We start from the raw sequence: 27,766 nt of genomic DNA on the forward strand, positions 1-27,766 counted from the left end.
TAAGCAACCACTGGCCGGAAGGAGACTTTTTCGATGAACATAATGGCTAAGAATCCCCGCACACAGAGTAATCTTGTTTCAAAACTTGGGGACCTCCATCATAATTCTCACAGAGGGGGTCCTGGCACAAAAAAAAACTGCAGAGCTACTTAGATTCTATTGCCAAAGAAAGATGGCAAAGGTCTGCAAAAAGGTGTTAACCCCTTAAGGACAATGGGCGGTCCCTAAACCCATTGAAAACAATGAATTTTGAGCCCGTACATGTATGGGCTCTGTCATTAAGGGGTTAAAATAATACTTTAAACAAAAATGCGGTTGTATCACTAATTGGAATAACTACGTAACTTCTTTACAACCTACAAACAATTATGTTTGGCAGAAATAATCTATCACGAGTGTTTCTTAAAAATCAGAATGTTGACGTTTTCCACTTTTAAGAAGATTCGAGACAAAGAATAAAAGGGCCTTGCGAGCGAGCTGCTTTCTTAATCCTGCCCTCAAAAATAAACACATATTAAGCCCGAATATTAATAACTGGACCCCTGAGATACGGCTGCCAGAGAGATGAATGACTGGGATAATCCTGGAGCCCGCTTTTGAGATGCCATCCTTCCTAGCCCGGATTATACAAACAATGCATTTCACAGAACCTATCATCGCGGAGAAGAAAATCTTTCGGTTTCTGCAGCATTTCCCCCGTTTTCATACCGTATTTGAGCTAAATAGCTAATCTATGTGCTGCAGGTCCTTTGGCAACATGTGAGCCGAGCCAATCACCTCGCTTATCTCCTCGCCTCAGCTGAATAAAGTTCAACCCGGCAATGGCTTTATTGTTAAGATTTATTTATCAACCTCTAACATACGCCATAACAATGTACAACGGGAGACAGAACCTCCAACGTGTATTCTAATGAGAAAATGAAAAGGAAGAGGGAAAAAAGAGGAGGCAATTAAGGTTACTGATCATGATTGATGATGGTTATGAAAACGAATGCTACTGTATTATTAAGAATAATAAATACTAAAAATTAATAATAGCAGCTTCTACTACAAGGTTTGTATTTGAATGTCTAACAAAAAGGGCAGAATCTGTTGGTCCTCTCTCTATGTAGATTTGCACAAAGGAACTAGCAATCTCCAGACAAAACAAAAATATTATTATTAATAATAATAATATAATAATTGAATAATAATAATAAAATAAATAGTTTATTTTATTGAAATGTACAAAAAATGGTGGTCAATATTTTGGCTAATCCTTGTAGCCTTTATGATGGTCAATTGACGACCCTATTTAAGGCCTGCAGCAGCCCAATATCATATCCACCTCACCTGTGCGTTATGGTTTTATACCCATGTAGCGTGCGGCCGGGCATATCCAGCCGGGGGCTGCACCACTGGGGCACCTGATCTGCCACTAGAGCGGCAGATCGGGTAAGTATGGGGTGCTGTTGCCCCACTGGGCAAATGCCTGATGTGCCAGATGGCCAGTCCAGGCCTTTAGAGGGGCTACAGATGGGTCCTAAAAATGATCTATAAATAATGAGGTTGGAGAGCCATTCTGCAGGGGACAGCGGAAACATCAACCACAATTTTTTGTATGTTTTAATAAATTAACTCTTTATTCTTTCAAAAGAGAGTGACAGCTCCTTTGTGCAAACCAGTTTTGCCATTTTTTCAGTATCCGTGGTACGTAAACCATTCCAGGTCACCAGCGCAATAATTAGCAGCGCCTTGACATATATATATATATATATATATACTGTATATACATACACACGGATCCAATTCGGAATCACACGGTTCTATGATTATAGAGGCTGCATCATTGCGGATTGGATCGCTGACTCTGCTGGCTGGTATCAGAATGCTTGCATTCGGCTGATGAGGCTATATTACCCCCCCCCCCATGATTACTTAAAAATGTCAAATTGCTTGCATTTTACAAGCTGCGATATACATGTAGTGGCTGCCCAGGACCCTTTCATTGCCAGGCTGCCTGCTGTCTGGGAGCCGTGAAGGAGTCTACGGACCAAGATGGAGCAGCTGGCCGATGCACAGGATGCAGGGTGTTTTTTCCACTGAGTCATGAAACAGATTATTAACATACGATCCGATGTCAGCGCCGAGCACACATTCCAGAGGCTGCAGCCCGGAGAGCTTGCTCGGGTTAACCCTTTGCTCGGCAAGCGTCAGCCCCTCTCCCTGGCAGTGAAAGTGTTAAGGTGGAGGAGAGTGGGGGAGTAGCCAGGCTAAGGCAGCAGGACGATCGGAGCGCATTCCTGGGCTCAGTGAGCTGCCAGCATCTGATTAGAAACATACAGTATCCAAGGGGCTGGGAGAGCCGGAGCAGCGCTCCAAGGAGAAGCCAGAAGGGAGCACGCACTCACACTCATCTGTCAGACCGCGATCAAGGACATCTCCAAACACTGCAGCTACCCAGTGAGTACGTCTGATCCGTGGGGACATGGGCGACCCAGGGCTTCTCTTCCTGATTCGCGGGGGAAATTGGGCAAAAAAAGGGAAAGTGGGGATTTTGAGAATTATTGGGGGGGGGAATGGTTACCCAAAAAGCATTTGGTGGGGACAGCTCAGAAGGGACTGGGGGTGGGTATGGCTTGTGTTGTTCTAGGTGTCACAGACTGTATTTAGAGAGGGGATTTAAAAGGACTGGCAGTATAATGTAATGAGAGGTGAGATGAGTGGAGCTGGGGAAAGGAATCACTCCCCCTGCATTCCATCACACTCAGCCAGCGCACCCCTGCAGCTAGGTTACCCTGCGTGCAAAGCTGGGCTTTTAACCCTTTTGGGGATATGGGAGGGGGTGCACTTAAACATGGCAGCCTGCAGGATTTAAATGGTTTAAATGGCCTTTTTTTCTGTACTAATGTGTCCAATCCCTCTGCATTCCAGTATAGTACTGGGAACAGTGGGGGCAGTTATATAAGCAGGGGCTGCCACTAGCATTGGAATATGAATCTCTGTAACCCATGTATCATTATTCCTGGAAATTTGCATTCTGCTCATGACAGTGACATTGTTCATGCGTGATACAATACATTGTGGTATGTCTTATGAGGTTTAAAATGTTATATATATATATTCGGTATATATATATATATATATATATATATATATATATATATATATATATAATGTCCAGAGAGTCAATTTACTTAATATTTTTTGAAAAATCCTATTAGTCCTTATCCTTGGTCATTTGTATATTATCCACGCTACAGCACCTGGGTATATAAAGACGGCTCCTTTTCCTATGAGTGCAGGAGGCAATGTTTTTGTGTGTATGTATGTTTGTATACATGTATATGTTTATTATATTTGTTTATTGGTCATTTATGCTGTTCGGATCTTTTGTATTAAGAAACAGATTGGAGAAATTCATACCATGTCATTCAGTATAAAGCTGCATGCTTGCAGTGATCTTCAGATGTATTCATAGAATGATCCACAATAGCCTGTAGCATTAGATACCCAAGAGAGGCCGGTTGCTGTATCATTTTTGGTGGCCCTTTTCCCACAATTGTTGTTCTAGATTGGCCCTAATAGCACCGGGGTATGATGTCATATGCCTCACAGCGATGTGGGGATAACGGGTCATATATGATTTAGCAGTGGAGAGACAATATGGTTTATAGTGGCGCAGCTATGACCAAACCTAGGAACCCAAGCCACAGTAGACCCCCTTCAAGCCATGTTTCTGGTGATCAATCATGGAGAGTTGAGATTTGTGCCTCCTAGAGCAGAGACCGTTCTTCTTCTGTCAATGTCAGTTTTAGTCTGGTATTCATGAAAAGCAGGAAAAGAGAAGTCTATTCTCCCAAATCTCCAGCCAGCCCTTCTCAACTGCAGTTGGTAATGACCTGCAGTCCAAAGTATTTCATGATGCGAATCCCCTGGCATCCATGGTGTGACCCTTAAACTCAGGACCTAGTCCCTGAAGAAAGGACCTTATCCATGGGTCTACAGCTCACACAATGGTGTATACTTATCATGTTGCCTGCCATTTAACCATTTTAGTATGAAACAAGTGTGATACCATTCTTATTTTTTTAGCACTCATTATATTTTATTGATATGTAACGGATAAGAGCTACACTGGGTTTAGTAGCGCATGGCATTATAATATATAGCAGAGCACTGTGATTTGCCCACTAGGGAACATGAAACCGCAGACCTGTAAATCATCATGAAGGGGAAAAAAATATTTTTTTTATAAATCCCAGTAGGTTTTCTCTAACATGCTTTTTTAATACAGTTATAATCTTAGACATAAGTCATATGTCAAATGGTTTTTTTTGTGCGCAGTGATAGTAGCTTTTGGCTATTTATTGTATGTTTATTATACGCAAGTAGATTGTTCAGTGGATGTGCCGGGTGTCATTCCAGGTTGCTCGATCGCATCAGCGACTTCTTAATTAGAATGTATCTAGTAATCCTTATAAATGTGATTCATGAAAGCAAGTGACATACATAAGAGAACATAAATAAATTGCTAGAAATTCCGCTGTCTGCCTCTTGCATTGAATTCAATGACAAATGACAAAAAAAGGAATCTGCCTTGAATCGTCCTGTTCTATATTAAAACGAAGTATTATCTGATATGTATGAGATCATAAATGAGTGCAACCCATACATATGTATAGTAAAAGGTCAAAGGTGTAAATTCTTTTAAGGTTCCTGTAATTATTATATAAAAAAGTTAGCTTTTTTTGTTTGTTTTTTTATTGGAAACTCATCACCAAATATATGTTCCATTAAAATAATTTTACCGGGGTCACATCCTTGGTCGGAGACAGGGGCCCTGTAGGAACGCTTGAAGCTACTTCATCAAATGCCTTGCTTTAGTTGATGAGTGGTACTGGACTATTTTGCTTTTAAATTGTGTAAAGGGTTAAATGAGACGACTTTCAACGCTGCCAACAATCTACCCTTAGTCCAAGTACCATGTATTATTATAATACACTATTTCATATACAGGGCCATTTCCAGATTAACAACATTACACACTACACGTGTGTGACTTAAAGGCAGATTCTGCCACGTCTTGCTTCCCGTCTTTCCTGTGGTCCATACACAACATCGCATACACACGCGATAAACACCTCATCAGCACATACTGGCCATACTTTGATCAATGTGTCGCGACTCACTCAAATTATTATAGGGTCTGCATGTTTAGGATGATAATCAATCTATAGAGAATGGAAGGAAAAGCGAATGGTTGAAGATCTTATAGAACTTATAGATTTTGAGTTGCATTGATAAAGGTGATATTCTAGTCTACCCATAAACAATAATAATAAAAGGAACATTAAACATAGCAAACAAGAAATACATTATTATTCCTGATTATGGTAAATATGCAAAGAAAACAAGTGATCTGTTCAACATTCCAACTCTTACCATCGCTATCAACCCTTTGGAATAAGTAGAATATTGACTCAATGTGTCTTGTTTGGGAGCGGAGCTACAGGCTTCTGAAATGTTAAAATATATAGCCCAGCATCACTCATATTAAATCACTGGTGGCCTATACGGTATATATATATATATATATATATATATATATATATATATTGATTAGTAGAACATGTCTTTTTGTTTTGGAGTAGCTCCATCATTCTGTAAGATTTAGCTGTATTCACTTATGGGTTAATTCGCCTATGAACAACCCTATTCTTATCAGGGTATCCACAAACATCCGAGGTCCCTCTCTAGTTTACCCTTTGAAAAGCCCCATTAGAAGAGACTGAATTTTGTATCAAAGTTGATAGCAGATAAGAGCCATTCAACTGATTGACTGAATTATGCTCCAGAGATGGGTCAACTGGGTGCAGAAGGTGTGACGTCTCTTGGATGCCAGGAGTTGTTCTGCATTTAGTCAATGCGTTAATCACTTTAATCCTTCTACTCGTAAGGTTCTGCAAGTTTTATGAATCACTGAGTTTTTGAAAATTTGTGCAAATTAACCACAGCACTGGAGTTATACTTCCAAAGCCTACTTGACCATCTTCTGTTGATGGTCCTTGCACCAAGGACATGAAGTCGTCATTTTGCACCTTCCTTTCTCCATCTGGCCATTAACTAGCACAATACAGAGGCATGTTTTCTGACATCATGATCTTGGCAAATCAAGAAAACCAACCTAAAAGAATTTGGTCAAATGTTAAATTTGTAGATGTTAGACTTGAATGAATGGTTATATTTAGCCTGGATAGATCCAATAACATAAACTTATTTCATGTGTGAATTATGTATATACTGTTATGTTATGTGTCACATGACAGTTCATGCCAGAGATTAATGGTCGGAGAGTTCGATACTTAGCAGGACATTGCCAAACAAAAAAATCGATTCCTCAGCAACCTTTATCTTGTTCCTTTTGCTAATAAACGTTTTGCACACATCGGAAATAATGGTATCTGGAGAGGAATTTCGAAATGCTAATTATTTCTAATCTATATTACAGTATTCCCCGTCGTGGCACAGCAGTACTTTGATCAATATTCTACTACACCCCTAAGCAATAATTAGAACAAAATCATTTGTAAGGAACGTCAGTAGTTTTGAGATGAAAGTCCTAGAGAGTGATACAAAACCTGATTTTTAATGTATCACTGGTGGCATAACAAAAACAGCAACATACTAACATACACACATACATACTAACACTATAACACATGCTTACACATACATTTACACATACTTACTAACATACTTACACATTGCCCATTGGTCAGTGACAGGTCTTCTTCTCCCTTGCAATCCTCACACACTGCCTACATCTGAGCGTCGGAAATGACGTCATACCCTGAAATATGGACGTTGAATAAGTGGTGAGTTATACAGCAGCTATGATGCTCGACAACAGTTGGAAGCCACAACTGATTAAGTAACCCAACAACGTAGTAGCCGTACAAATACATATGGCAGCCGACATAGGACTGCATAGATAGCCCACAGAAAAATTGCCAAGCAAAAGATCCAGTCATGGTGTCAATGTTGCCAGAAGCTGGAATTTTAGACACCCTGGTGGTTATATGTGGAATTACAATTCGAACACAAGGTTATTCAGGCACTGGCCCCAAATCTTAAAATACCAGCAGCCCTGGGGACTTTTGCCCCTTAGCCCAGCTTACCAACCCTGTTATTGAACCAGCCTTCTTAATATGAGACTGCTATATATCCAATTAATAATCTGTATTATACTAAGTGATTACCAATGCCACATTGACTTTTCGATACCACGTAATAAATATATTGCTGAGATTCGCACATGCTTGCGGCATGCTCATAGTAGAATGTGGATCTAATTCTGTCACTGAAGGGGGGGGGCATGTTATGTATAGCTTTTAAATCAATATTAGAAGTTGACCATAAAAATACTCCATTAAGTTTAGCATTAAAAACAAGTTTAAACACATTTCCATTCTTACTGTTACATTGTGAAAATCTTGTATCCTACAAAATGCGCCGTGTCCTTAGAAAACAGGTTATTTTTGTTTGAATCAGCCTAATTGCTTGCAGCCTATTGCTTGCTGTCGCTCTGAGATCGTCAAGAAGGAAGCTTTGTTTTGGCAAGTCCTTCATAACCACAGGAGCTGGATAGGCAGACATTCCTTACCCCCGTGGATGCATGCGCTACAGTTAATGTATCACTGATTGCACATGTGCAGAACTGCCGCAGCACAGCGCTGGTGCATCAATTAATAGTAATTAAAGAATAAAAAAAAAAAAATAAGGAAAAGTCTAACAATGAACTTGTCACTTCAGATCACAGTTTACAATTCCATAAATAAAGAACAATCTCCCTCCTTGTTCTGATTCCTGATCAATGTTTTTCTTATTGTGTTTATTTTGTCTTGTATATATTGCAGTTTTGCTTTGCATAATTTAATCATAATTAAATCCAATTATAATAATACCGACATAAGTCTGATACTACTTTTTAACTATGCAAGAAGTCATTTAAAAAAAAAGTCTCACAGCAACCCCTACAGCCAGGTCATGGTTTAAACAAGCGTCTTAATGTATTTATTTATTAATCATTTATTATTATTATATTTTTATAATTATTTTATTTTAATCATGTTTGTTTCAGGATCCCCTCATTTTTATTTCTTGCAGTACATGTCATTTCAAGTTTATTTTAAGTGTAAATATTTAGCTACACTGATCTGTGATAATTACATCACATTAAATAGTAAAAAAAAATATTATTTTACTTTGAAAAAAAAAGTCTGTGAGTACAATGGCCACGAAAGATTTCTCTTAGACAGGAAAAGCATTTGTGGAACTGGAGTTGAAGAACTGTGATTGGAACTAAATGCAATGAAGTGAGTACGTGCAAGAGGAAGGAAAGTCTGGACTGAGGTTAATCCCCCCATGAATACCTCCCAAGTGTCTCTGATTAGTCCACAACAGTCCCTCTTTACTAATAAGCTTACTTTGTTCAGAAACAAGCACATAACATAAAAAGAAGGGGAGAACTTACATATATCAGGAGCCGTAAATAGACATATTCGTTTGAAGTCACTAGTGCCACTTTGAAACCAACAGAATTAATTCTGGGCGCACGTCTACGTTTACAAAAATATTTCGATAGTGATTGCCACGGTTTTAACACCTTTCCCCAGAACTATCAATAGCTGCTTTGACATACGCAGGTACAACCCTTTGCAAATAACCCAAAATACTAGACACCATACACCCATTTCTACATTTCCTTCAAATACAGACGCTTCTTTCAGACTCTGTCCCATACTAGGAAAAACGTATAGTACGACTTCGAGAGGAATATGTGCCCGGTGTCTGGAAAGATTTTTGGAGAAGGCAACTATGTTACCCCGCATCACATGCAATAAAATACAGAATTTCAATTATCCTAATGGCAAAAACGATGTAGCCTCCACAGCATTGTAGATGCAAACCTCCCAAGTGTTCCCCTTTCCGCCCTAAATCTCTCTTCCCTTCCCTGATGTCCCTCTATCATCTCAAACTGGGATACTCTGCGTCCCTCTATGGCCGGTGGGCACGTTGGGAGGTACTGTATGCAGGTGGCTGTCCTATGATGAGCATAATTCCATTTACGAAAATGTACAAATTCATCTGACATCGAAAGGGTTAATTTTGGGGGGGTCTGAGGAGCTTATGATTCACAACAGGCTTTTCCTGCACAAAAAGAGGATTTTACAGGAGAATGTATAGTGAATAAATCAATTCAATTCGGAATATATACAACTGCGATTTTTTAAACAGCACTGAACACTACAGCCTCATGTAACAGGGACGGCATCATAGAACAAGTGTGGGGTTTCCGCATTTTAATTATATGACGATTTAAAGTGTTTCTTATAAACCATAGGTTGGCTTTGCCCAATGATTATCACAGGCTCAGCTCAGTCTATAGATCATTCTCTGACAAAGAGGTTCTCTGTGGTATACATCTATTCATTATTATCCAATTATTGTTTTGCTTCAATCTAAAGTAAGAGTGCAAGAATATTTATTGATATTGATAAAATGAAAGCAGGTTATGCGGTTTATGTAGAAACAGAATTTGACAGCAGATGAAAACCTTTCAGCCCATCTAGTCTGATGTAAAGACTCAGAGCTTAATCAGTCGTTATTATTATGTATTGCTTTATATAGCACCATCAGATTCCGTAGCGCTGTACAAACGGTAGACAGGCCTTAACAATTAGTATATAACATAACAAAATGACATACATAAACAGGTAAGGAGGGACTTTTTAGTTTTAGATTATGACCTCTTGTTCTAACATTTCTCCTCCTCCAAAATCCACGCAGTTACTACATTCTTGTAATCCGTGCTCGGACGTGAACATTTCATTGCGTAACGTATTACCTAATTTTGATGTTTTCTTGAAATGTATTTGTCATGTGACACAAAAGCTGATAGATCGCAGCCACAGAAATAATAAAAAAAAATCTTCTTACAAATTTCTGTCTCTTTGATGAGATTATTCTGCCAGTGAAGAGTAAAATGTGAATGTTTATTTGGTTAACACACTAGTGGAACAGCACCTTTAAGTGTATGAAAGTCCGTCTCAAACAGCCATGGTCTCTTCATTATAAGAATTCAGAGCAGGTTTTTTCGGACATGCTCGTGTTGACACGCTTATATTTTATTTCGCTTGCTGCCCTCGTTATTGTGTCATTCTTTCACCCTGCGATCAGCGTTGAATGATCACACCCTGTGAAGTTTATATGTACAGTCTTGTTATGTTCGAAGCAAAAGAACTCGAGCAGCGCCTTTTTAATCTGACCCAATTACACAAAGATTCTTAGTCCAAGTGTGTTTGCTAATCTCATAGAGACACACTTTGTCTAATCCCTTCAGAAAATGGCTATTAATCACTCTTTAACTCTATAGAGTCTGCAAAATATTGACATTCAATAATCTATCTATCTATCTGTCGCTTCAGACGCGGTGCTATCTTTCCCCCAGCTCCATGTCGCAATGTTTCCTTAGGAGGTTCCATGTTTAGAATCTTGGGACAGAGCCCGTGTTTTCTGGGAACTGTTGGATCCTCATAACTCCAGATACTTCCTGGTAATATCCTCACGCCTAAGAAGAGGTAAAGAACCCCCACTATTCTCTGGTGTAATAATTTAAGGAGACGTGTTATGGATTCTTAGACAAACAATAAGTTATGGGATGATGTAAAAGAACACGAATAACATCTAGCTTAACATGTCATAGGAGTTCCCAAGGATCCAGGGTATGTAGCAAGAGGCTTCGTTGTAGCTGTTTTTACTGAAGGGACCTGTCCGTGAAAGAGCCAAATCCCTCTGCACCCCTATATGTTTCCTGTTGATATTGTAGAAGATGTAAGGTCTTACCTTATTGAACAGATAATTAATGTTTGGTCACACCTACTCCCCACCCAGGGTCCACCCATTCCCCACCCCTTTTAAGTCTATTTGCGGCGAGTCCTGCCCCTATGTGTGTTTAACCCTTGATCATGCCACCCAGTGGCATATGTATCCACCCGTGCCACCCTAGCTGACTAGGCGGCCTAGGTCCGAATACACCATTGACAACACCAATAGGGAGCACCAAAGGGAGAGCTTTGAGGTGGGGGAGCTCTGCTTCCAGGTATGAGAGCGAGAAATAGACAGTATTATGGAACAACAACCCTAGGATAAAAGTGTTCTGCCAGATGTCACGACCTGCAGCCACAAAACAGTATTTCAATAGCACGTGAGGTAGAGTTGTGAAATATTTAAAAATGATGTCATTCTTCTTTACTTAGCTTCTCTGGGTGTATACAATGTTACCAAGTCAATTCAGTTGCCTAATTATGTGTGTTCCATCCGTGTATTTGTTATAAAGAACTATTAAATAAAGGATCTGGTGGAAAGGAATATATCTGTTAAATTGCGAAGCACAATTTATTGCATAGTTTACGACTTAATTCTTAAAATAGCATTAAACGTCACATGTAGCATATAATGTATAAGTGCAAGGGAGTCACTGGGATGAATGCCGCTCTTGGTGGAATGATACGACTTCCAGTGCATGCGTTTTTCATTATTGCTATGCCCTGCATGTCACAGGTCCGTTTTCACTGCACTCTGCGCATACGGATTTCATTTTGACAGCACCCTGTTCATGCGCTTACAGGGTCCATTGTTTTTGCGACATACATGAGAAATGTATAGAATTCTACTTTGCTAGCCGTGGAAAAAAAGAACACATTTGGTAGCTAAATTGCATTAGATTTGATTAAGAATGAGTGCTGGTACCTTCTGGCCTGGCGGACAGGTACGGCCCCACACAGTAGCACACATATACACACTAACACACATATATACACTCCTTCTAAAACTCACTAAAATATACTCACTCCATCATACTTCACTCTGATCAGTCATACATCATCTATCACCACACCTCACTCCTCATCACTCCACATAGAACACCCTTAACTTGCCTGGCTGTAGCTCTCCCTTATCAGTTGTAATAAAACCGCAGGGTAACATAACATAGTGCTGTGTGACCCTGCTGCCCCCTCCTCTGGGCAAAATTGGCAAAATTTCAAGGCTACTTCGGTCACTTCCTCAGGCATGTTATACCATATACCAGGGGTGTCCAACCTGCGGCCCTCCAGCTGCTGCAGGACTACATCTCCCATAATGCTCTAAGGGGCTGGCTGAGGAATATGGGAGATTTAGTCATGCAGCAGCTGGAGGGCCGCAGGTTGGACACCCCTGCCAAATCAGTAGAGTAGATCTTAGTAGATCTTAGTCGCTCAGTACTTCCCTTGAAATTGTATAGGTCATATTAGAACATATATATTTATTGTATAAAGTACCATTAGGCTAGATGGCAAGATTACGGGCCGGGTTCTCAACTCCTGATGTGTCCGTATGTATTAATGTATATTTGTTATGTATATGTTAAGTGCCCCATTTAAATTGCGCAGCGCTGTGTAATTTGTTGGCTCTTAAAATATAAAAGGTAATAATAATAATTGTGTATTTTAATCATGTTTTTATAGGCGTTTTTACCGGGGTACAGCATCTCTCAACACGGCTTACTTCAACCCACTCAGGAATGGGAAATTCAGGGGATATCCTGGCCGTTTATTAACCCCTTTTGTCTGAACACTTTTGCTTATCTTTCATAAAATGCGGGGTCAGTGTTTCAAGTGTTTTTGTATTCAAGGAGGAAGCATTAAGAGCAAAACAGCTGTGTGGGAGAGATAAAAGCTAATTGTCAAAAACAAACATTATCATTATTATTATTATTATTATCTTTTATGTATATAACAATTTACGAAACGCTTAACCCCTTAAGGACAATGGGCGGTCCCTAAACCCATTGAAAACAATGCATTTTGAGCCCGTACATGTACGGGCTTTGTCATTAAGGGGTTAATACAATACATATATTCATGGGGTCTGACAAGACGAGAATTGACAGACTGAGACAAACCGATACATTAGATGGAGAGAGTCTTGAGGACATAAATGGCAAAAAAAAAAAAAAAAAATTAGCTAAAATAGAATCTGAGATCAAAGTCCTTTACATTCTAAAAATCAATATATTTACATTGCATTAATCACACAAAACAAACAAGGAAACCGCCTGTATTTGGCACGATCCAAAGCTGTTTATAAGAACAAGTTTCAGCTTCACCACTGGAGAGCTTATTATGTGCTACGGGCATTTTGGGCACTCATCCATTTTAATGTGTAGAACTGTTAGTTGCTATGGCAATACGACCATGTTTGCACCAAAAACCCTTTGTAAATATGACTCCTACGATTCTATATGATGAATCTTGGCAACCTTAGTAAAGAATCATTCTCCCCATCTAGTCTGCCTATTTTTGCTGTTGTAAGGACTCCTTAGTTAGTCATTGGTATAGCTTTGTGCCTGTCCCATTCAAGTTTAAATTGGGCCACTGTATTAGCCTCAACCATTTCTGCTGGGAGCCTGCTCCATTTATCTACCCCCACCTCAGCAAAGTAAAACTTCCTCTAGTTTTAGATCATGGTCTCTTGGTGTAATATTTGTCCATCTTTGAGGTAGCAGTTACCTACTGCTCAGTGCAAAGGAGGAAACTTGCGACGGGTCTCCAACGCTTGATGTAGAGTAAATAAATAAACAAACACGAAATTACCGGTAACTACATATGTGAGTTGAAGGTGTGTGGATACACGCAGCGCTCCGTGGACAGAGTATCGCAGTGTTTGGTAGTTACTGATGTCTCAGACGGCAGGCATCTGTATATTTCCAGGATTGCATTAAACGAAAGCTGTAAGATTTTCCATTCTCGTGAAAGCAAGAAATAACTTGGTTACCGTCACACCTATTTAACATTCCTGTCATTTCAGGCAGACAGAGGGATAATTATTATATAGAAAAACATTGGCGGAGTGTATGTAACTTGCTTAAGTTATAAACTCTAGAGCCTACGTGGATTCTTCCAAAGGGTAAAACACTGTTTCGGGGATGCTCCTTATCGCACAATATTGAAGACTCCGTAGAACATTTGTGTTTTGCAGAATCTCCCCAAATATTTTTGTCCAGCGAGTAAGAGAAAGTTGAATTTTTGATATTAAAAAAAAATACAAAAACTTTCAAAGCTGAATTTTTATTGAAGCAAACGTATATATCTAGATGCTGAGATCAACACTTTTTTGCTGGACATCTCAGAGGTAACCTTACCCCGTGACGTCCATTAATTACAATGGATCCTTATGTGCTTCTGAAGAAGAGCTTGTACAGCACATATGGAGACACCTGTCTGCTATGAGACCTTGGGAGAGACCTTGCTGACAAGGTATAACTACCCTGTGTGTTGTTGCTCTGCTGCGTGTTGTTTTCCGCAACCGCTCCTTGTCAGTGAGCTTGGCTGTTCTTCACCCAGCTTTATTCCTCCTACACAATTGTTTCTGTTTCAGTTAATGATTGTTTCCGCCTACATAATAAATTAATAATGATCATTAGCACCTGCTTGATATAATCACAATTAATGTAAACACAAAATCCCTGACTCTGTGCGAGCGTACTGAGAAGAATTGATGCTGCTATGAAGACAAAGGGTGGTCACACCAAATATTGACTTAGTTTAGATTTTTCTTCTGTTCAATCACTTTGTATTTTGTAAAATGATAAAAAAAAATATTAACACGTTTATTTTTGAAAGTATTCTCACTTTACAGCCTTTTTTTCACACTTGCCTAAAAGGTTCGCACAATAGTGTATTAAATATTCTATTTAACTGGTTTTGTACTACCATTGTTGTCGGACTTGACTTGGCTGGGGGTCATATGCAGCCATGAATTTCGCCAAGAAGCAAAGATGTTTCCTGGTTCCTGCGAGTAAATTGTCAACGCGGGTCAAGCCCTGCAGTGACGTCTCTGAATGTGCTTTTGTATGGGAAGCAAAGCACGTTACTGAAAGAAGAGATTGTCATATAGCAGCTAAGACGGCATACTTTAACGTATAGAATGTTGGGTTTAGTGAATTCCTTACAGAAAAGGCTCATGTGGTTTATGTAAGTGAAAGCCAGTGCCTCGATTGACTTACAATGGCTCTTTTAAAATAAAATGAGTCAATTTGCCCCATAATTTATAGATCTGTTTTTTAAAGGTTGTGTTTCTTGTCGCATTTAATTACCATACCCCGTCCAAGTCGTACATTTGCGGAGATTATGTTTATGGATTCAGCATTAACAGACTAGCGGGACCTTAAATGATTTGGATTGAGGGAATTATGCAATTTGTACCGGCTGTACCGGTGATAAAATGTCTTCGAAAAAGTCCATTCCTTAATCAACATTGTATGAGGAGTAAAAAAAAACATTAATTATTATTAACTATAGGGAGTTAAATGATTTTATGTATGAGTTAAGGAGTTATAATTATCCTTTATTTATGTGCCAAGCACCTGTATAGAGATACTGTGTTAGCACAATGTACTGTAGGTCTGGGGGCATGGAATGAGTAGGGGTTCCCTGCCACACAGAGCTTACAATCTAAATCTGAAATGATGAATGGTTCAGATAGGGGTATAAATGTGGAATGTGCAATTTCACTTGGAACAAAGACAGATAAACAAGCAACGCTGGTACTACAAAGAGTGAGAAGGACAGAAATAAATTCAATGAAGGGAAAACTTTTGGCCCAGATACAAAAAATATAGACGATCAAAGGCTGAGATGCAGCATTCAGATTTATGCCTCTAACCGTACCTGGAAACTCTAAAGGTTTGATCCTGAGTCTCAGGGTTCTTGCCCCAATAACGCAGCCGCAGGGTGAAGGGGCAGATTCTCAGGGTCAATTTCACAACTCAGTGTGCTGGTCAGAGGAGAACACAAGGATCTTGGCAACTAGCCCATGATCCCCCCGCCCGTCAAAGCAAAAATAGTGGGGCTACTTAGCAGGAGAGTATTATATTGCCCCCAAATTGGAACTCTGTGACACCTGGGAGGTGTGCACAAGGACAGCATGCTCATACCCTTTCATGGGATGGTCTTGGGACAAGATGTGAAAATATGAGGTAATAATATTTTTAACCCAGCCCCTCATCTATTGACTACACCATTATCATATATTAATAGCATTAGTATGACATTTACGTTGCAGTGTACCTTGTTCAGCCTGTCTATTATCCGGGACAATACATCATTTAATGATTTCACTAAACAAGTTATTGAATGATCAATACCAATATTATTTGACAATTATGGTTCTTGTGCTCACGCAGTCTAGAACTGATTCATTTTCTCCTCTCATCTCAGCATATCTCCATCTTAACAGCAGGTGCTCTTCTCACTGCCATATCACTGCTGAAATCCTGCTTGAAAACAGGTGACTTCACTCAGGACGTACGTACTTCCTGACAAATGTCAACCATTTGGTTGTCGAAATTAGCAAGTCTCCTCAATATTATTATTGTGATATTTAACGTGCCTCGAAGTCAGCTGATTTGGTTCACAGGGATGAATACGGATGCCAGGGTTTTACATGAGCTGAATTAATGCGAGAGAGGTATGTGGGATTTTGAAAATCTCAATACTAGCAGCAAACGCTTCACTTGACAGTTCATGATTCAGTCGATCTGGTATTGATGTACCTTGTTTTCTGAAAATTTCACTGAAAAATGTAAAATAACTTTCAAAGAAGTCCGTTGCCTGCCGAGAGCAGACATAAAAAGTGTTGTTTTTTTAAGGAAGCAAGCTTATTATTTGATGCATTTTGAGTTAAAAGTTTTCTCTGAGTGATAGAAACATAGAATTTGATGGCAGATAAGAACCATTCATCCCTTCTAGTCTGTCCATTTTCCTGATCAGTTCTTGGTCTTGTCTTAGATTCAGATCCATAAGACTGAGGGGCAAACCTGGTAACTGGCATTAGCTATGGAGGACATTTCCCCAACCCAGCAAAATGTCAGCAGTAGCAGTTAGAGACAGGTTTTTTGTAGGCAGACAGCGTAGGCAGATGTTCAGGGAGCCATTTCTTTAGGGGAGCTATGGGACTGAGGTTAACAGTAGCTCCTTCTACTCTTCCTTCTATTCATTACAACTTAAGCACCCTACTCCTTTTTCTGGAAAGATTTTCCACCCACTCCCTACCCATAAAGCCTTTCAAAATATTGCATTTTAAGAGCTTTGGGGCTGACAGAGATCTTTTTTACTTAGATGTAACTTTTTATATAAATCCAGGTCTGGCCGTGAAGCCATTTGAAGTAGTGTTGCCGCATGAGCCATCTGGGAGGATTTATGAAATGTAAACTCACAGAAAATAATACTTCAATCATTATATATCTCCATACCTGTTAACAGTCCTGATTTTGGTGGGATAGTCTTGGCAGCTAGGTTTATGTCTCTGTTCTTGGCTATCCTGGTAAATGCAGTACAGGGTCAGGTACTGTGCTAGCTGGAAAAGGGAGGAGACCGGTGTTCCACCAAGCCGGTAACCGTGGACCTCCCAAATACTTCACTGTAGCACTTTATATGTGAATATCTTACGTGTCCTGGAAAAAGTGGCCAATGTGGTCAACCTGTTTAGAGTCCGTGAGAAAAGAGTTTGGGAGTTACTAGATAAGAGGACGTTTTCATGATGGGCATGGATGAAACCGAGCACAGATAACCCTACTAATTTATGTTTTGTCCCCATAGTTAACATATTGTTTAGCATTGCAGCTTGTGAGATGTCCTTGTTCTGCAGGCTTGTCTGAAGAACTTTGTTTAACCCTTTGAACTATATCCGCTTTGAACCATCATGTTTTCTCTGCATAATCATTTACTAGCTGCCTGCCCTTAACCAAATAATGTCTCATCCCTTACTCTAATGGCAGAAGACATGTATGCACTTTCCATGTATCTCTGTGTGCATTGTGGGCAATCAATTGACATCAAACGGATAGCTGGCTCCCACGCAGAGGTTTGTGGACACATGATAAACTGTAAATTTGGTAGATAATAATACATAACTCCTAATTTTCATATTACAGTCCTGATCCTTAGACACTGTCCGTCTATCCGTTCTGAACTCACCTCACTGTCCCTTTATCCCCTCGCATAGCCGGCTTACAATGCTGAGAGTTGCAATGTTGCTATTTGGGTAAGGTAGGTGAGTGGCTATACATCAGACCCTACCTATTTCCACACCTGAGTCCACCCGTCCCCTCCTTTGGCCGCACAAACCAACACTGGAGTCCTGATTTGGACACCTGAAATGTTGGAGGTTATAATAATATGAAATAAGACTTAGGGGAAAGTTCAGAATTATTGCAGAGCAGAGTAGAAGAATATAAGGACATACAAAGCTAGTCTCATTGGTCTCATTGTGAATTAGCAAACTTGGCGAGCTCATTGTTTCCTAGTGCATCAACAACCCTGCATATTCAGATTTAATTGTATTAAAGTGAATTGGGTAGGGCTAATGACAGCAAGTCGGTCGTGTGACAGGTGCTGTGGTATAAATGTCCAATTAGAGAACAAATTTCCAAGGATTCCAATCGACCGGCTGACCACATGTCAGTGTTAGAGGTTTGGAGTCATCAGCAAACAATGCAGAACATGGACACAGCTGACTCGACTTTCTAACTCTTACACATTACGCCCTACATAAAGTCATATGGGAGTGAAATCAATGTTTGTTATAAAGTATACCCCTACCTTTAGCAAGAGAATTGCTTTAGACTGAGTGAGAAGAGGGTTATACTCCGGAAAGATCATGCTAAAGAAAAACTATTGCCACAACATTAATAATGGAACCCATATGAGATACAAAGTGCAGTGTATGAGTAACAGACTGGACATCTAAGACGTTATGGTGTGGCATATGCATTAATTAAGACTATTCAGAGTATGTAGCCCTACAGCATCCACATTACAAGATTAGAGGCACAGGGGATAAGGTCAGCAACCAGGGACATATAGTTGAGATGGATGGCAGGCACTGGGTGCTCCACTAGCGCAGATTACATTATTGCTTCTCTGTGGCCCTTAACTGAGTAGAACACTGGGATGTCAGATGCTGAACACAGAGGCCAAAGATCCTTACATTACTGAACCACTTCACAGGAGTCCTGTTTTGCATTTTGGTGCTGACCTAAATCAAGTCTGAGCAGCACCCCTCATAAATGCATCACTGGACATATGTCAATGCCTTATTGAGGGTATTTAAACATGCATGGGTTAGGCATGTGGCTCCTGAATCTAAAACAAGATCAAGGACTGATTACGGTCTTAATCTTTACATTAGGCCACTATGGATCTTACCATCAAACAGCTGGGATACTGACCATCAACCCATCCAGTGCCAACCAGATATGAGATAGGCTTTCTATTGCCTACATGGGATTAGGGGGGAAATTCCATGTATAAACATATATCTTAGATAATTGTACTAGGGATTCTTTGTTTTAATTTGATTTGATTAGTTTTTAGTGTGAAAAAAATACCTAGGTATGGATCTATAACCTTGAATGTTTCTGTCCAATTTTGGTGTGTTACTTACTTTTAAAAAAAGTGTGGTTAAAACACCAAAATTGGACAAAAGAAAATAGCAGCAATATTATATATATATATATATATATAATTACTAACTGTAATCACACTCCTATCATGCCCAGGCAGCCAGCACTTGCTGGAACCTGGGCATGCTACGAGTGATTCCAGCCTCCCTATGCCATGCTACCCCCCCCCCCCACACACACACACACTTACACATCCATGCTATCACACTCATTCACAAACATTCAGCATAACCAACAGCATAACACCCATCACTCTCACACACTTACCCCTCTGGAGGGGTACCGGTGTGGTGGCACCCCCCTGATGAGCAGCACCCGGGGCGGACCGCCCCACCCCACGCTAGGTACTCTACTGCCTTATAGCAAAGACCATTTGTATAGATTAGTTACTTTGCCATCAATAAATAGTGCTAGAAGCAATTCCTCAGAGAGACAGAAGTTACTGAGATTTAACAATAATACTATTAGCTTTGTCACCTGTATTTAATAATTTCAACAATAAAAGTGCTAGCGTCATCAAATAAGTATATATAGCGTGACTGATTACAATCTGGATTCTATGTTTCGCTTATGTTCCAGTTGTCAATGCGAGTATGAGTTCTGGATACAAGTTTAGGTTACGGGTTTATTTTTAGCCAGTATGGTAACAATGTTCCCGTGGTCTTATGACTGAAGAGCAGACGATCTCTGTGTCGTTAAGGGTGTCATGGTGCTTTCTCCGCATCCAGTAACTATGTTGCACCCTGTTCTCTTATTACATAGGGCACCTTAATGTTCTGCAGGGTGGCTAATGGAAATTGTACGGGTCACAATCCACGGCCCTCTGCCCTGCAAAGATCTTATATATCTACGAAATATCGTAACATGATCTGATTCCTCCCTGGCGAAGATGGGCTCAGCAAGTCATGAAACGTGAGCAGTGATACAGAATCTAAAAATAAACAGCCGGCATCATGTCATCTTATCCAAGCACATAAATATCATGATTTGTTTTTAAAGTATTTCATGTATATAATATTATTTAATTAACATTTATGGATAGTCTTTGGGATAAGCTGTGCAGTGAACTCACACAGTGATTTTCAGTTTATTTATCATCACAAATGTTATTACACTGATGGGTCCCTTTGCACAAGGCTATGTAAACGTTGTAGGAGCTGCCATTACTTCATTGAAGTTGATGGCACTACCTCTGTTAGAGATTACGGGAGGTAAGCATGCTGATCCTGAAAAGAGAAAGGCCGGAGGAGTAGTTGTACAGAAGGTTAAAGTACGATGTTAAGGTTTGCTGCTCCTGTTGTGTACACATGGCCATCGCCATACCTGGGAACTTTTAACGGCCCGGCTACCTGGAACGCATCCACCTCTGTGGCAGTGGCTTTGTGAGGTTTGGGGCTAGCCAAGTGTGGGATGAGACCCAAGATATAAAATTAGATTTCTGATATACATAAGGACCATATTTTAGACACGCGGGTGATATTGATTGTTCACTGCTAACTTATCTATCTTTCTTTAGAAAAGTTAAATATTAATGTCTTTGATAAACCTGGGCCCTGTAAATATGGTTTGTTGGCAAGGAGTAGTTTGGTATATTTTAGGACTAGCAAAAAATAAGAAGGTAAAAGTGCTAAGAACAGTAAAAACAGCAATAAAATGTCCTTAAGTACGCTTGGACAAAATAAAATGTCCTAAAATGCACTTTGGTGAAATCAAAGTCCCATAAATAGCAGCAGCCCACTCGCCAAGGTTTCCTCTTCTTGGCTTGATAAATAACTTGGAAGCCACAGGGGATAGTGGTTGCACGTAGACGAGGAGAAAGTCACAGTAGTATAATATGTGGTAAAGAGTTGGGTACTCAGATTTTTCGGGGACTTTAGCAATTAGTCCCACAATGCATGGGCGATACAATCCTCTCCTGGGGATGTCTTTAACAGCAGTAGTTCTTTCTTTTGTTCTCAGGATAAGGTGCACATGAAAAGTTAAACAGAAATAGACATAGTGCTTTCTGTATATATAAAATAAATAAAACAAATAAAAACAGTTCACTATGTACTCACAATATGGTGAGCAACAAATGGATTTCTCACACCTTCTGGCATAGGTGGAATGATCCCCACCAAGGATATAGTGGTCGCAGGTCAGATGTTGGAACTTGCATGTTTAAAACATTAGAAGGATACCAGGAGCAGAAAAGAATGTTTTTTGGTTTTTTTTAAAAAAAGGTATTTATTTTCAGCTTTCTGGTTAAAAACCATTAAAAAAAATGTCAAATTAGCACATACGCGTTTCACCCACTAAATAGGCTTCCTTAAAGGTTTCAGACACCCTTGATCCTTTAGTTTGCTATTCCTTTATACTTTTACTGGAATAAGAGTCAGTTCATCACAACTCATTTCATTAAACTGAAGAATCCGGCCAACACACAAACTTATTAACTGTACCGTAACCTTTACCCGTGTAGACCATTACGCTGTGTACTCCTGTCTGAAGCCGCTCTCGCTTAATAGTGAAGGATCCAGAGATCTATTACAATACCAGTAAGTCTCCTGATGTTTTGTTCCTTCTTCTCCATCTCCACCATCACAAAGACTACCTGAACCAATCATCAACTCACCAAGAGGGCATAGATAACACTGAGGAGGAGTAATTGTACAGACACTTAAAACTGGATGTTAGGATGGCTGCTATGGTGGTGTACAATAAACATCAGTGTCAAAGTACGTTCAACAACTTTAGAACAATCTGTTTATCATCTGTTAGGAACGTGCTAACCGATTCTTGTATTACACATGCTCCCTAAACTTTGCTTTTCACTGATTGCACGGACGCAACAGTCAACCTAGAGAAAGATCATTTTGAATGATTCCAAAAAGTTTTCAATATTTTTGTTACACAATGTTCTGTTGGTTAAGAACGTAGCAGCTTGTCATTATATTTTAGAAGTCTCTAGTGGCACAACTGATTCCTTGAGCACTTTGCGCTCTTTGCGAAATGTCTCTTGTTTGGTTATTTTGTTCTCTGGTGGAGATACAAAATGTTTTGGTACTTTTGTAAGCAGCAGTCACAGCTGCTTCATGGAATTGACGTTGTGGGTTTATTATTCCCAGTTAACGGGACAATGATGTCGTAAGCTTGGCTAACACATTTCATATAGTTAACATATAGCTGTTTTTTTTTTAATGATTTTACTTAAAAATTCATCGAACCTTGAAGTATTGAGCCTTTAAACTGTATAGTAACTACCATTTATAGCACAAATAATTCATGATTTCCTAATGAGGTCATATTTCACTTAGAAAATGTCATTGTAGGAGACGCCAGCGGGTTTTTTTAGCCTAAGGGAATTAGGAGTGATAGATGAGTTAAAGGGGGTTATATATAAACGGTGCACAATATAAAAAAAAGGGATGCTGTTGCCCTCGCAATCAGAAACTAGTAGTGACTGCTCATTGGCTTCTCTGACATCATCAAAAAAAAGATCCAGTCCCTGTCAGTACAAACTGGATCATGTAATATAGTGTAACTGCCGGTTTCCATGGTAACAGACAAAAAAAAAATAGGACTAGCACTGCAGACTTGGATCTGCTCTATTGTTAGATCCGTTTTCCAACATCTGTGCAGGGATCAGACATTCTGACTTCACAGGTACCCCTCCACCTGTCCAACCTTCCCCTAAGTAAACAGAAAGCGAAAAGTGCACTATTTTCTCTATATTGTTTTAAAATAACAAGAGCAGATGACTTATTGTGAACTAAAACGCATATGATCCTCTTTCAGAATATAGTCGTGTTGACTCGTGTATATTTTATGCCTAGATTGTTTCTTTTGTATTGTTATGGCATTTAACCCAATGGTATGTGTGCGTATTCACACACTACATGCTGTGTACTGTCACATACATGAGTGTTGTGTGCAAGAATGAGTATTTATACTGAGACTTAATACTTTTTGTTCTGTTTTTTTTTTGTCCCAAATGATTGCTGCATTTCTGCTCTAGTTCTCAGACTTTGTAGGCACAAGGTTAACTAAAAATGAGTACGTTCATTTTTATCTTGCCAATCTAAAACTACTTTTGTTGCTGGTTGATTCAGTAACTGATTATTTTTAGTTAAAACTAAATTGTATTTTTTTTATCTGTGATGTGTATTTTAATGACAATTTTTTTTTCTTTTTTTTTAGACATGAAAATGACTTCTTGCTGAGAGTTCTTTTTTTTCCCCGGAAATTAAATCATCACAAATCAACCTGCATTATTTTAATGAGACTGAAGCTGTGAGGCAGGCCTCCAGACATGTCAACTGAAGTAGAAACCACCACCAGCACCACACCTGACGTGGCACCGGCTACAAAGCCCCCTTCAAAGAAGGAAAAGAAAAAAGGTATACCACTATTTTGTAGAGAAATATAATAGTGTAATAATAACAGGTTTTCCATGTTTGAGGACCTTTTCACAGTGGTTGTGTCTCAAATGCTTGTACAAACTTTGTAGATACTGATGTAACCCAGGAGCACACACTTCAGGAGTTCTACCGAGGGGTTGAGCACCAAGATAAGAGGCCTAGGGCTTTGATAACCCCAATAGTGAGGAGGCTCAGGTAGAACCAGATTATATACACATACACAATAGGGTGCTTCAGAATAGTGGTTCTAGGTTTTTCAGTCCGGCACTATTGCGTGTCACACACTTTCCTAACGCCCAACGAGATCACACAGAAGACGGCCATTGCTCGAGCTAGCTGCCACTTGGCTGACGGTAGCTGCCACTTGGCTGACAGTAGCTGCCACTTGGCTGACGGTGGCTGCTGGTAGTGGGTCTCTGCTGCGTTACATATACCAATCTTTGTCCCACAACTTTTTTTGGCCAAAAATATGCTGATTTTTTTTTGCTGATTTTTTGGGGAAATAGCTTTTGTCAGTCAACGTATAACTTCAAGTTTAAATAGAGCACCAGGTATACTTACCCCAGTACATTTGGTTTATATGATACTATCATGAAGGTCCTTAGTAATAAATCTCTTAACCCCTTAAGGACAATGGGCGGTGCCTAAACCGATTGAAAACAATGTATTTTGAGCCCGTACATGTACGGGCTTTGTCATTAAGGGGTTAATAGATTATCAGCATGCAAGAGCAGGGCGTACAATAACAGTCTACCTGTTGTAATAGAGCTACAGAATGTGCTGGTGCTCTGTAAACAAATAGTATTAACTTGCATAGGAACGATGATGTCACTCTCTTACATGACCTCAGTATGTTTGGGGTGTATGATGTATGGGGTGTATGTTCCATAGTCGTTATTCTTGTTTAAATAAAACTTCCTTTGCGATAACGATCAATAGGTTCCCATCCATAAAGTCTTGGCGGAGTTCTATTTACTTGTTTAATCCTCTATCGATCCCCGTGATCTTTAGTCATTTACAGTGTTGCACAGAATAAAAGGCGATAGATGGGAAAATTAGCAGAGATGATGCTATTATTTGCATACACAAGGACTATACAGAAATAGGGGGCACCATGTTGGTAGATATTATCTGCTTAGCAAAAGGACACAAAAATATTTGGTTTAGATTAAAATATCCATAAAGACAGTAGAAATGTTTGACATATAGTCTTGCAGCAAAAAGTATTAGATTTTCTCTGATTTGTTAGGACCAGCATCTTGTAAATCCTAATTACACTGGTTTATTGTCTCAATACTACTATACTTGATATTTTATAAAAAGGCAGGGAAACTTTATATTCAATACACATTATAAAAGTGGCAGAAGAAAATTACATTCCAGACAAAATCTGGGAATGGAGAGTTTTTTATGCATAATTTATTTTTTTTGTTTGTTTTTTTGTTTTTTCTTTTGTTAAATTGACCGTGAGACTTTAATCAGAGTAAAGATAAATAGGAGTAGAAGGGACTTCATCTTTGTTCTGGAAATGTTTCCCTTTTTTTTACTGAAATTATCTGCAAATCAGGTTTCTGATAGACTGTTAAAATTCACGTGGAAGCAGTTAAATACCTTTTTTCATGTCATTTGCCAATCGTTACTTTTATACCATTTTTAGTATAAGCGTAAATTGTTGGCGCTATATAAATAAAAGATAATAATAATAATAATAATAGTATGGTGCCGAAATGTAAAAAATCTATTTCCCTTATTCACCAAACAGGCCTTTCTGTTTGTTTGTACAAAGATTCGCAGGCTCTTGTTTAATACCATTATCTTGAGGATCTTGCAATCTTTTGTATTTCTTGCATTTGAGTCTGCACTAAAGCCATTTTTGATACAACTTAGTCTATTGAGCCCATGAAGCAACTTCAGAAGTTAATTGGACTCAAAACCACAGTCCATCTAGTCTGTTCATATTTACAGATTTAAATAAGATATATATATGTTTAACCGAAATGAAACCACTAGAATGTGGAACATTATGTTAAAGTTTGCACCATTTGTGCCCACGACAAACAGGATAAGAACCAACCTCCTAGACTCCTACGTCCACTATCCACTCATATTGTTGATCTTCCGCCTACCTGGGGAAACTACAATTATAGCTGTCCAACTACAAAATTAATAAAAGGAATGGAGCACTATAGTTATGAAGAAAGGTTAATTAATTTAAATCTGTTTAGTTTAGAAAAACCGGGCCTCGGAGGGGATATGATAACGTTATATAAATATATTCGGGGCCAATACAAACCATTGTGTGGAAATCTGTTCATAAACAGGACTATGCATAGGACACGTGGTCATGCGTTCAGATTGGAAGAAAGGAGATTTAGTCTAAGGCAGAGGAAAGGGTTTTTTACAGTAAGGACAATAAGGACGTGGAATTCTCTGCCTGCAGAGGTAGTTTTATCGGCAACTGGATGGATACTTGGAAAAACATAATATTCGGGGATATAATCTTTAATTATGGGTAAACAGCTTATTGATCCAAGGAGAAATCTGACTGCCATTTTGGGGTCAAGAAGGATTTTTTCCCCTGGTTAGTGCAAAATTGGAAAGAGCCAAACTGGGTTTTTTTTGGATCAACAGCAACAAATTAACAGATATAGGAAAGGCTGAACTTGATGGACGCATTTCTTTTTTCAGCCTATGTAACTATGTAACTATGTAACTTACTACACAGGCTCATTTTATTATCCTCCCAGGCCTCCTCTCTGCTCCTCGGCTAGCCAAAATGTTCATGAAGGAAACTGTTAGTATTCATTGGGTACAATAGCATATCTTTTCAGAGAGACATTCTCAATGTGTCTCTTGTTTCTGTAGGACTCTCTGTAGACATCCAGGGGTTGAACTACATTTTCCTCCATTTACCCTTCCCACCTGATGGTCTCTTGAATAGTACCTCTGGACTTAATAACCATGACCTGCTACCTTTGGCCGCACAAAATTTCCTATGTTCTTTGTTACTTTTGCATATCAGCGTACTTATCTTCTTTCGCTTCTCTGAGATCTTCAAAGACTTTTGTTGTTAAGAACTGACCTTTACTATATATATATATGTGTGTATAGAAATTGCAGATTTCATATAAAAGAATAGATTTATTGGTTATTGCCCCCTTTATATTACATATCTGATTCACTGGGGCAGTGAAGCTGTTAATGAAATGAGAGTGTTTACAATAACCAGAAACATCTGTTTTGCATGTAAAGCATTGAATTATCTACCCACGGTGGCCACTGAAATGTGATAGCATGTGTTTTTTATTCTGAAGATTTACAGTCTCTGTTTTGGTTTTCGAGGTTATTTGCCACTCTTCACATAGTTTGAATATTCTGTTACCGTTGCTTGTGTAATTGCCGATTTACGTCATGGCATAATCTTACAGCGTCCATCGCCGTTACGGAAGCTGATATCCAAATTAAAAAAAAATATTTTGAAAATGATTCAATGTAGCCATGCCTGATCATCACTGATTATATATGAAATGATATGGATATTTGTGTAAAATCACAGTCTGCTGTAAAAATCTTATTTTTAGACTAGTGGTCATAGCTAATCATAGAGGATTCATTTTACATCTCTTAGCTCAAGCAACGAGATAGTGCTGGCATTAACCGATAACAAATTAAGGAAAGCTCCACAATTCATTCCCCGGTACTTTAGTGAGATGAAAAGCAGTGGTGCAGAAGGTCTGAAGCTAACTACTTTTGGTCAGAAGCCCTCTTAGTACAAATCAGTCCATTGGTGACCCTCCATGGCCAGAGGTAGATCAAATCC

General features: G+C 39.2%; 1 protein-coding gene across 2 annotated transcripts in view; it reads left to right on the plus strand.

The window, feature by feature from the left end:
• The first annotated feature begins 2,252 nt into the window (after positions 1-2,252).
• DAB2 (DAB adaptor protein 2) overlaps positions 2,253-27,766 on the plus strand; it is a 47,830-nt gene continuing 22,316 nt past the window's right edge. The window contains exons 1-2 of one of the 2 annotated variants that reach the window (XM_053448104.1): positions 2,253-2,442; positions 23,726-23,925. In XM_053448104.1, coding sequence (XP_053304079.1) covers positions 23,838-23,925 — 88 coding nt within the window. In that variant the 5' untranslated portion in view covers positions 2,253-2,442; positions 23,726-23,837. The remainder of the gene's footprint in view (positions 2,443-23,725; positions 23,926-27,766) is intronic. The other variant, XM_053448105.1, reaches the window with a different exon arrangement.

Source organism: Spea bombifrons, chromosome 1 (assembly GCF_027358695.1).
Source record: "Spea bombifrons isolate aSpeBom1 chromosome 1, aSpeBom1.2.pri, whole genome shotgun sequence".
Classification (NCBI taxonomy): Eukaryota; Metazoa; Chordata; class Amphibia; order Anura; family Pelobatidae; genus Spea; species Spea bombifrons.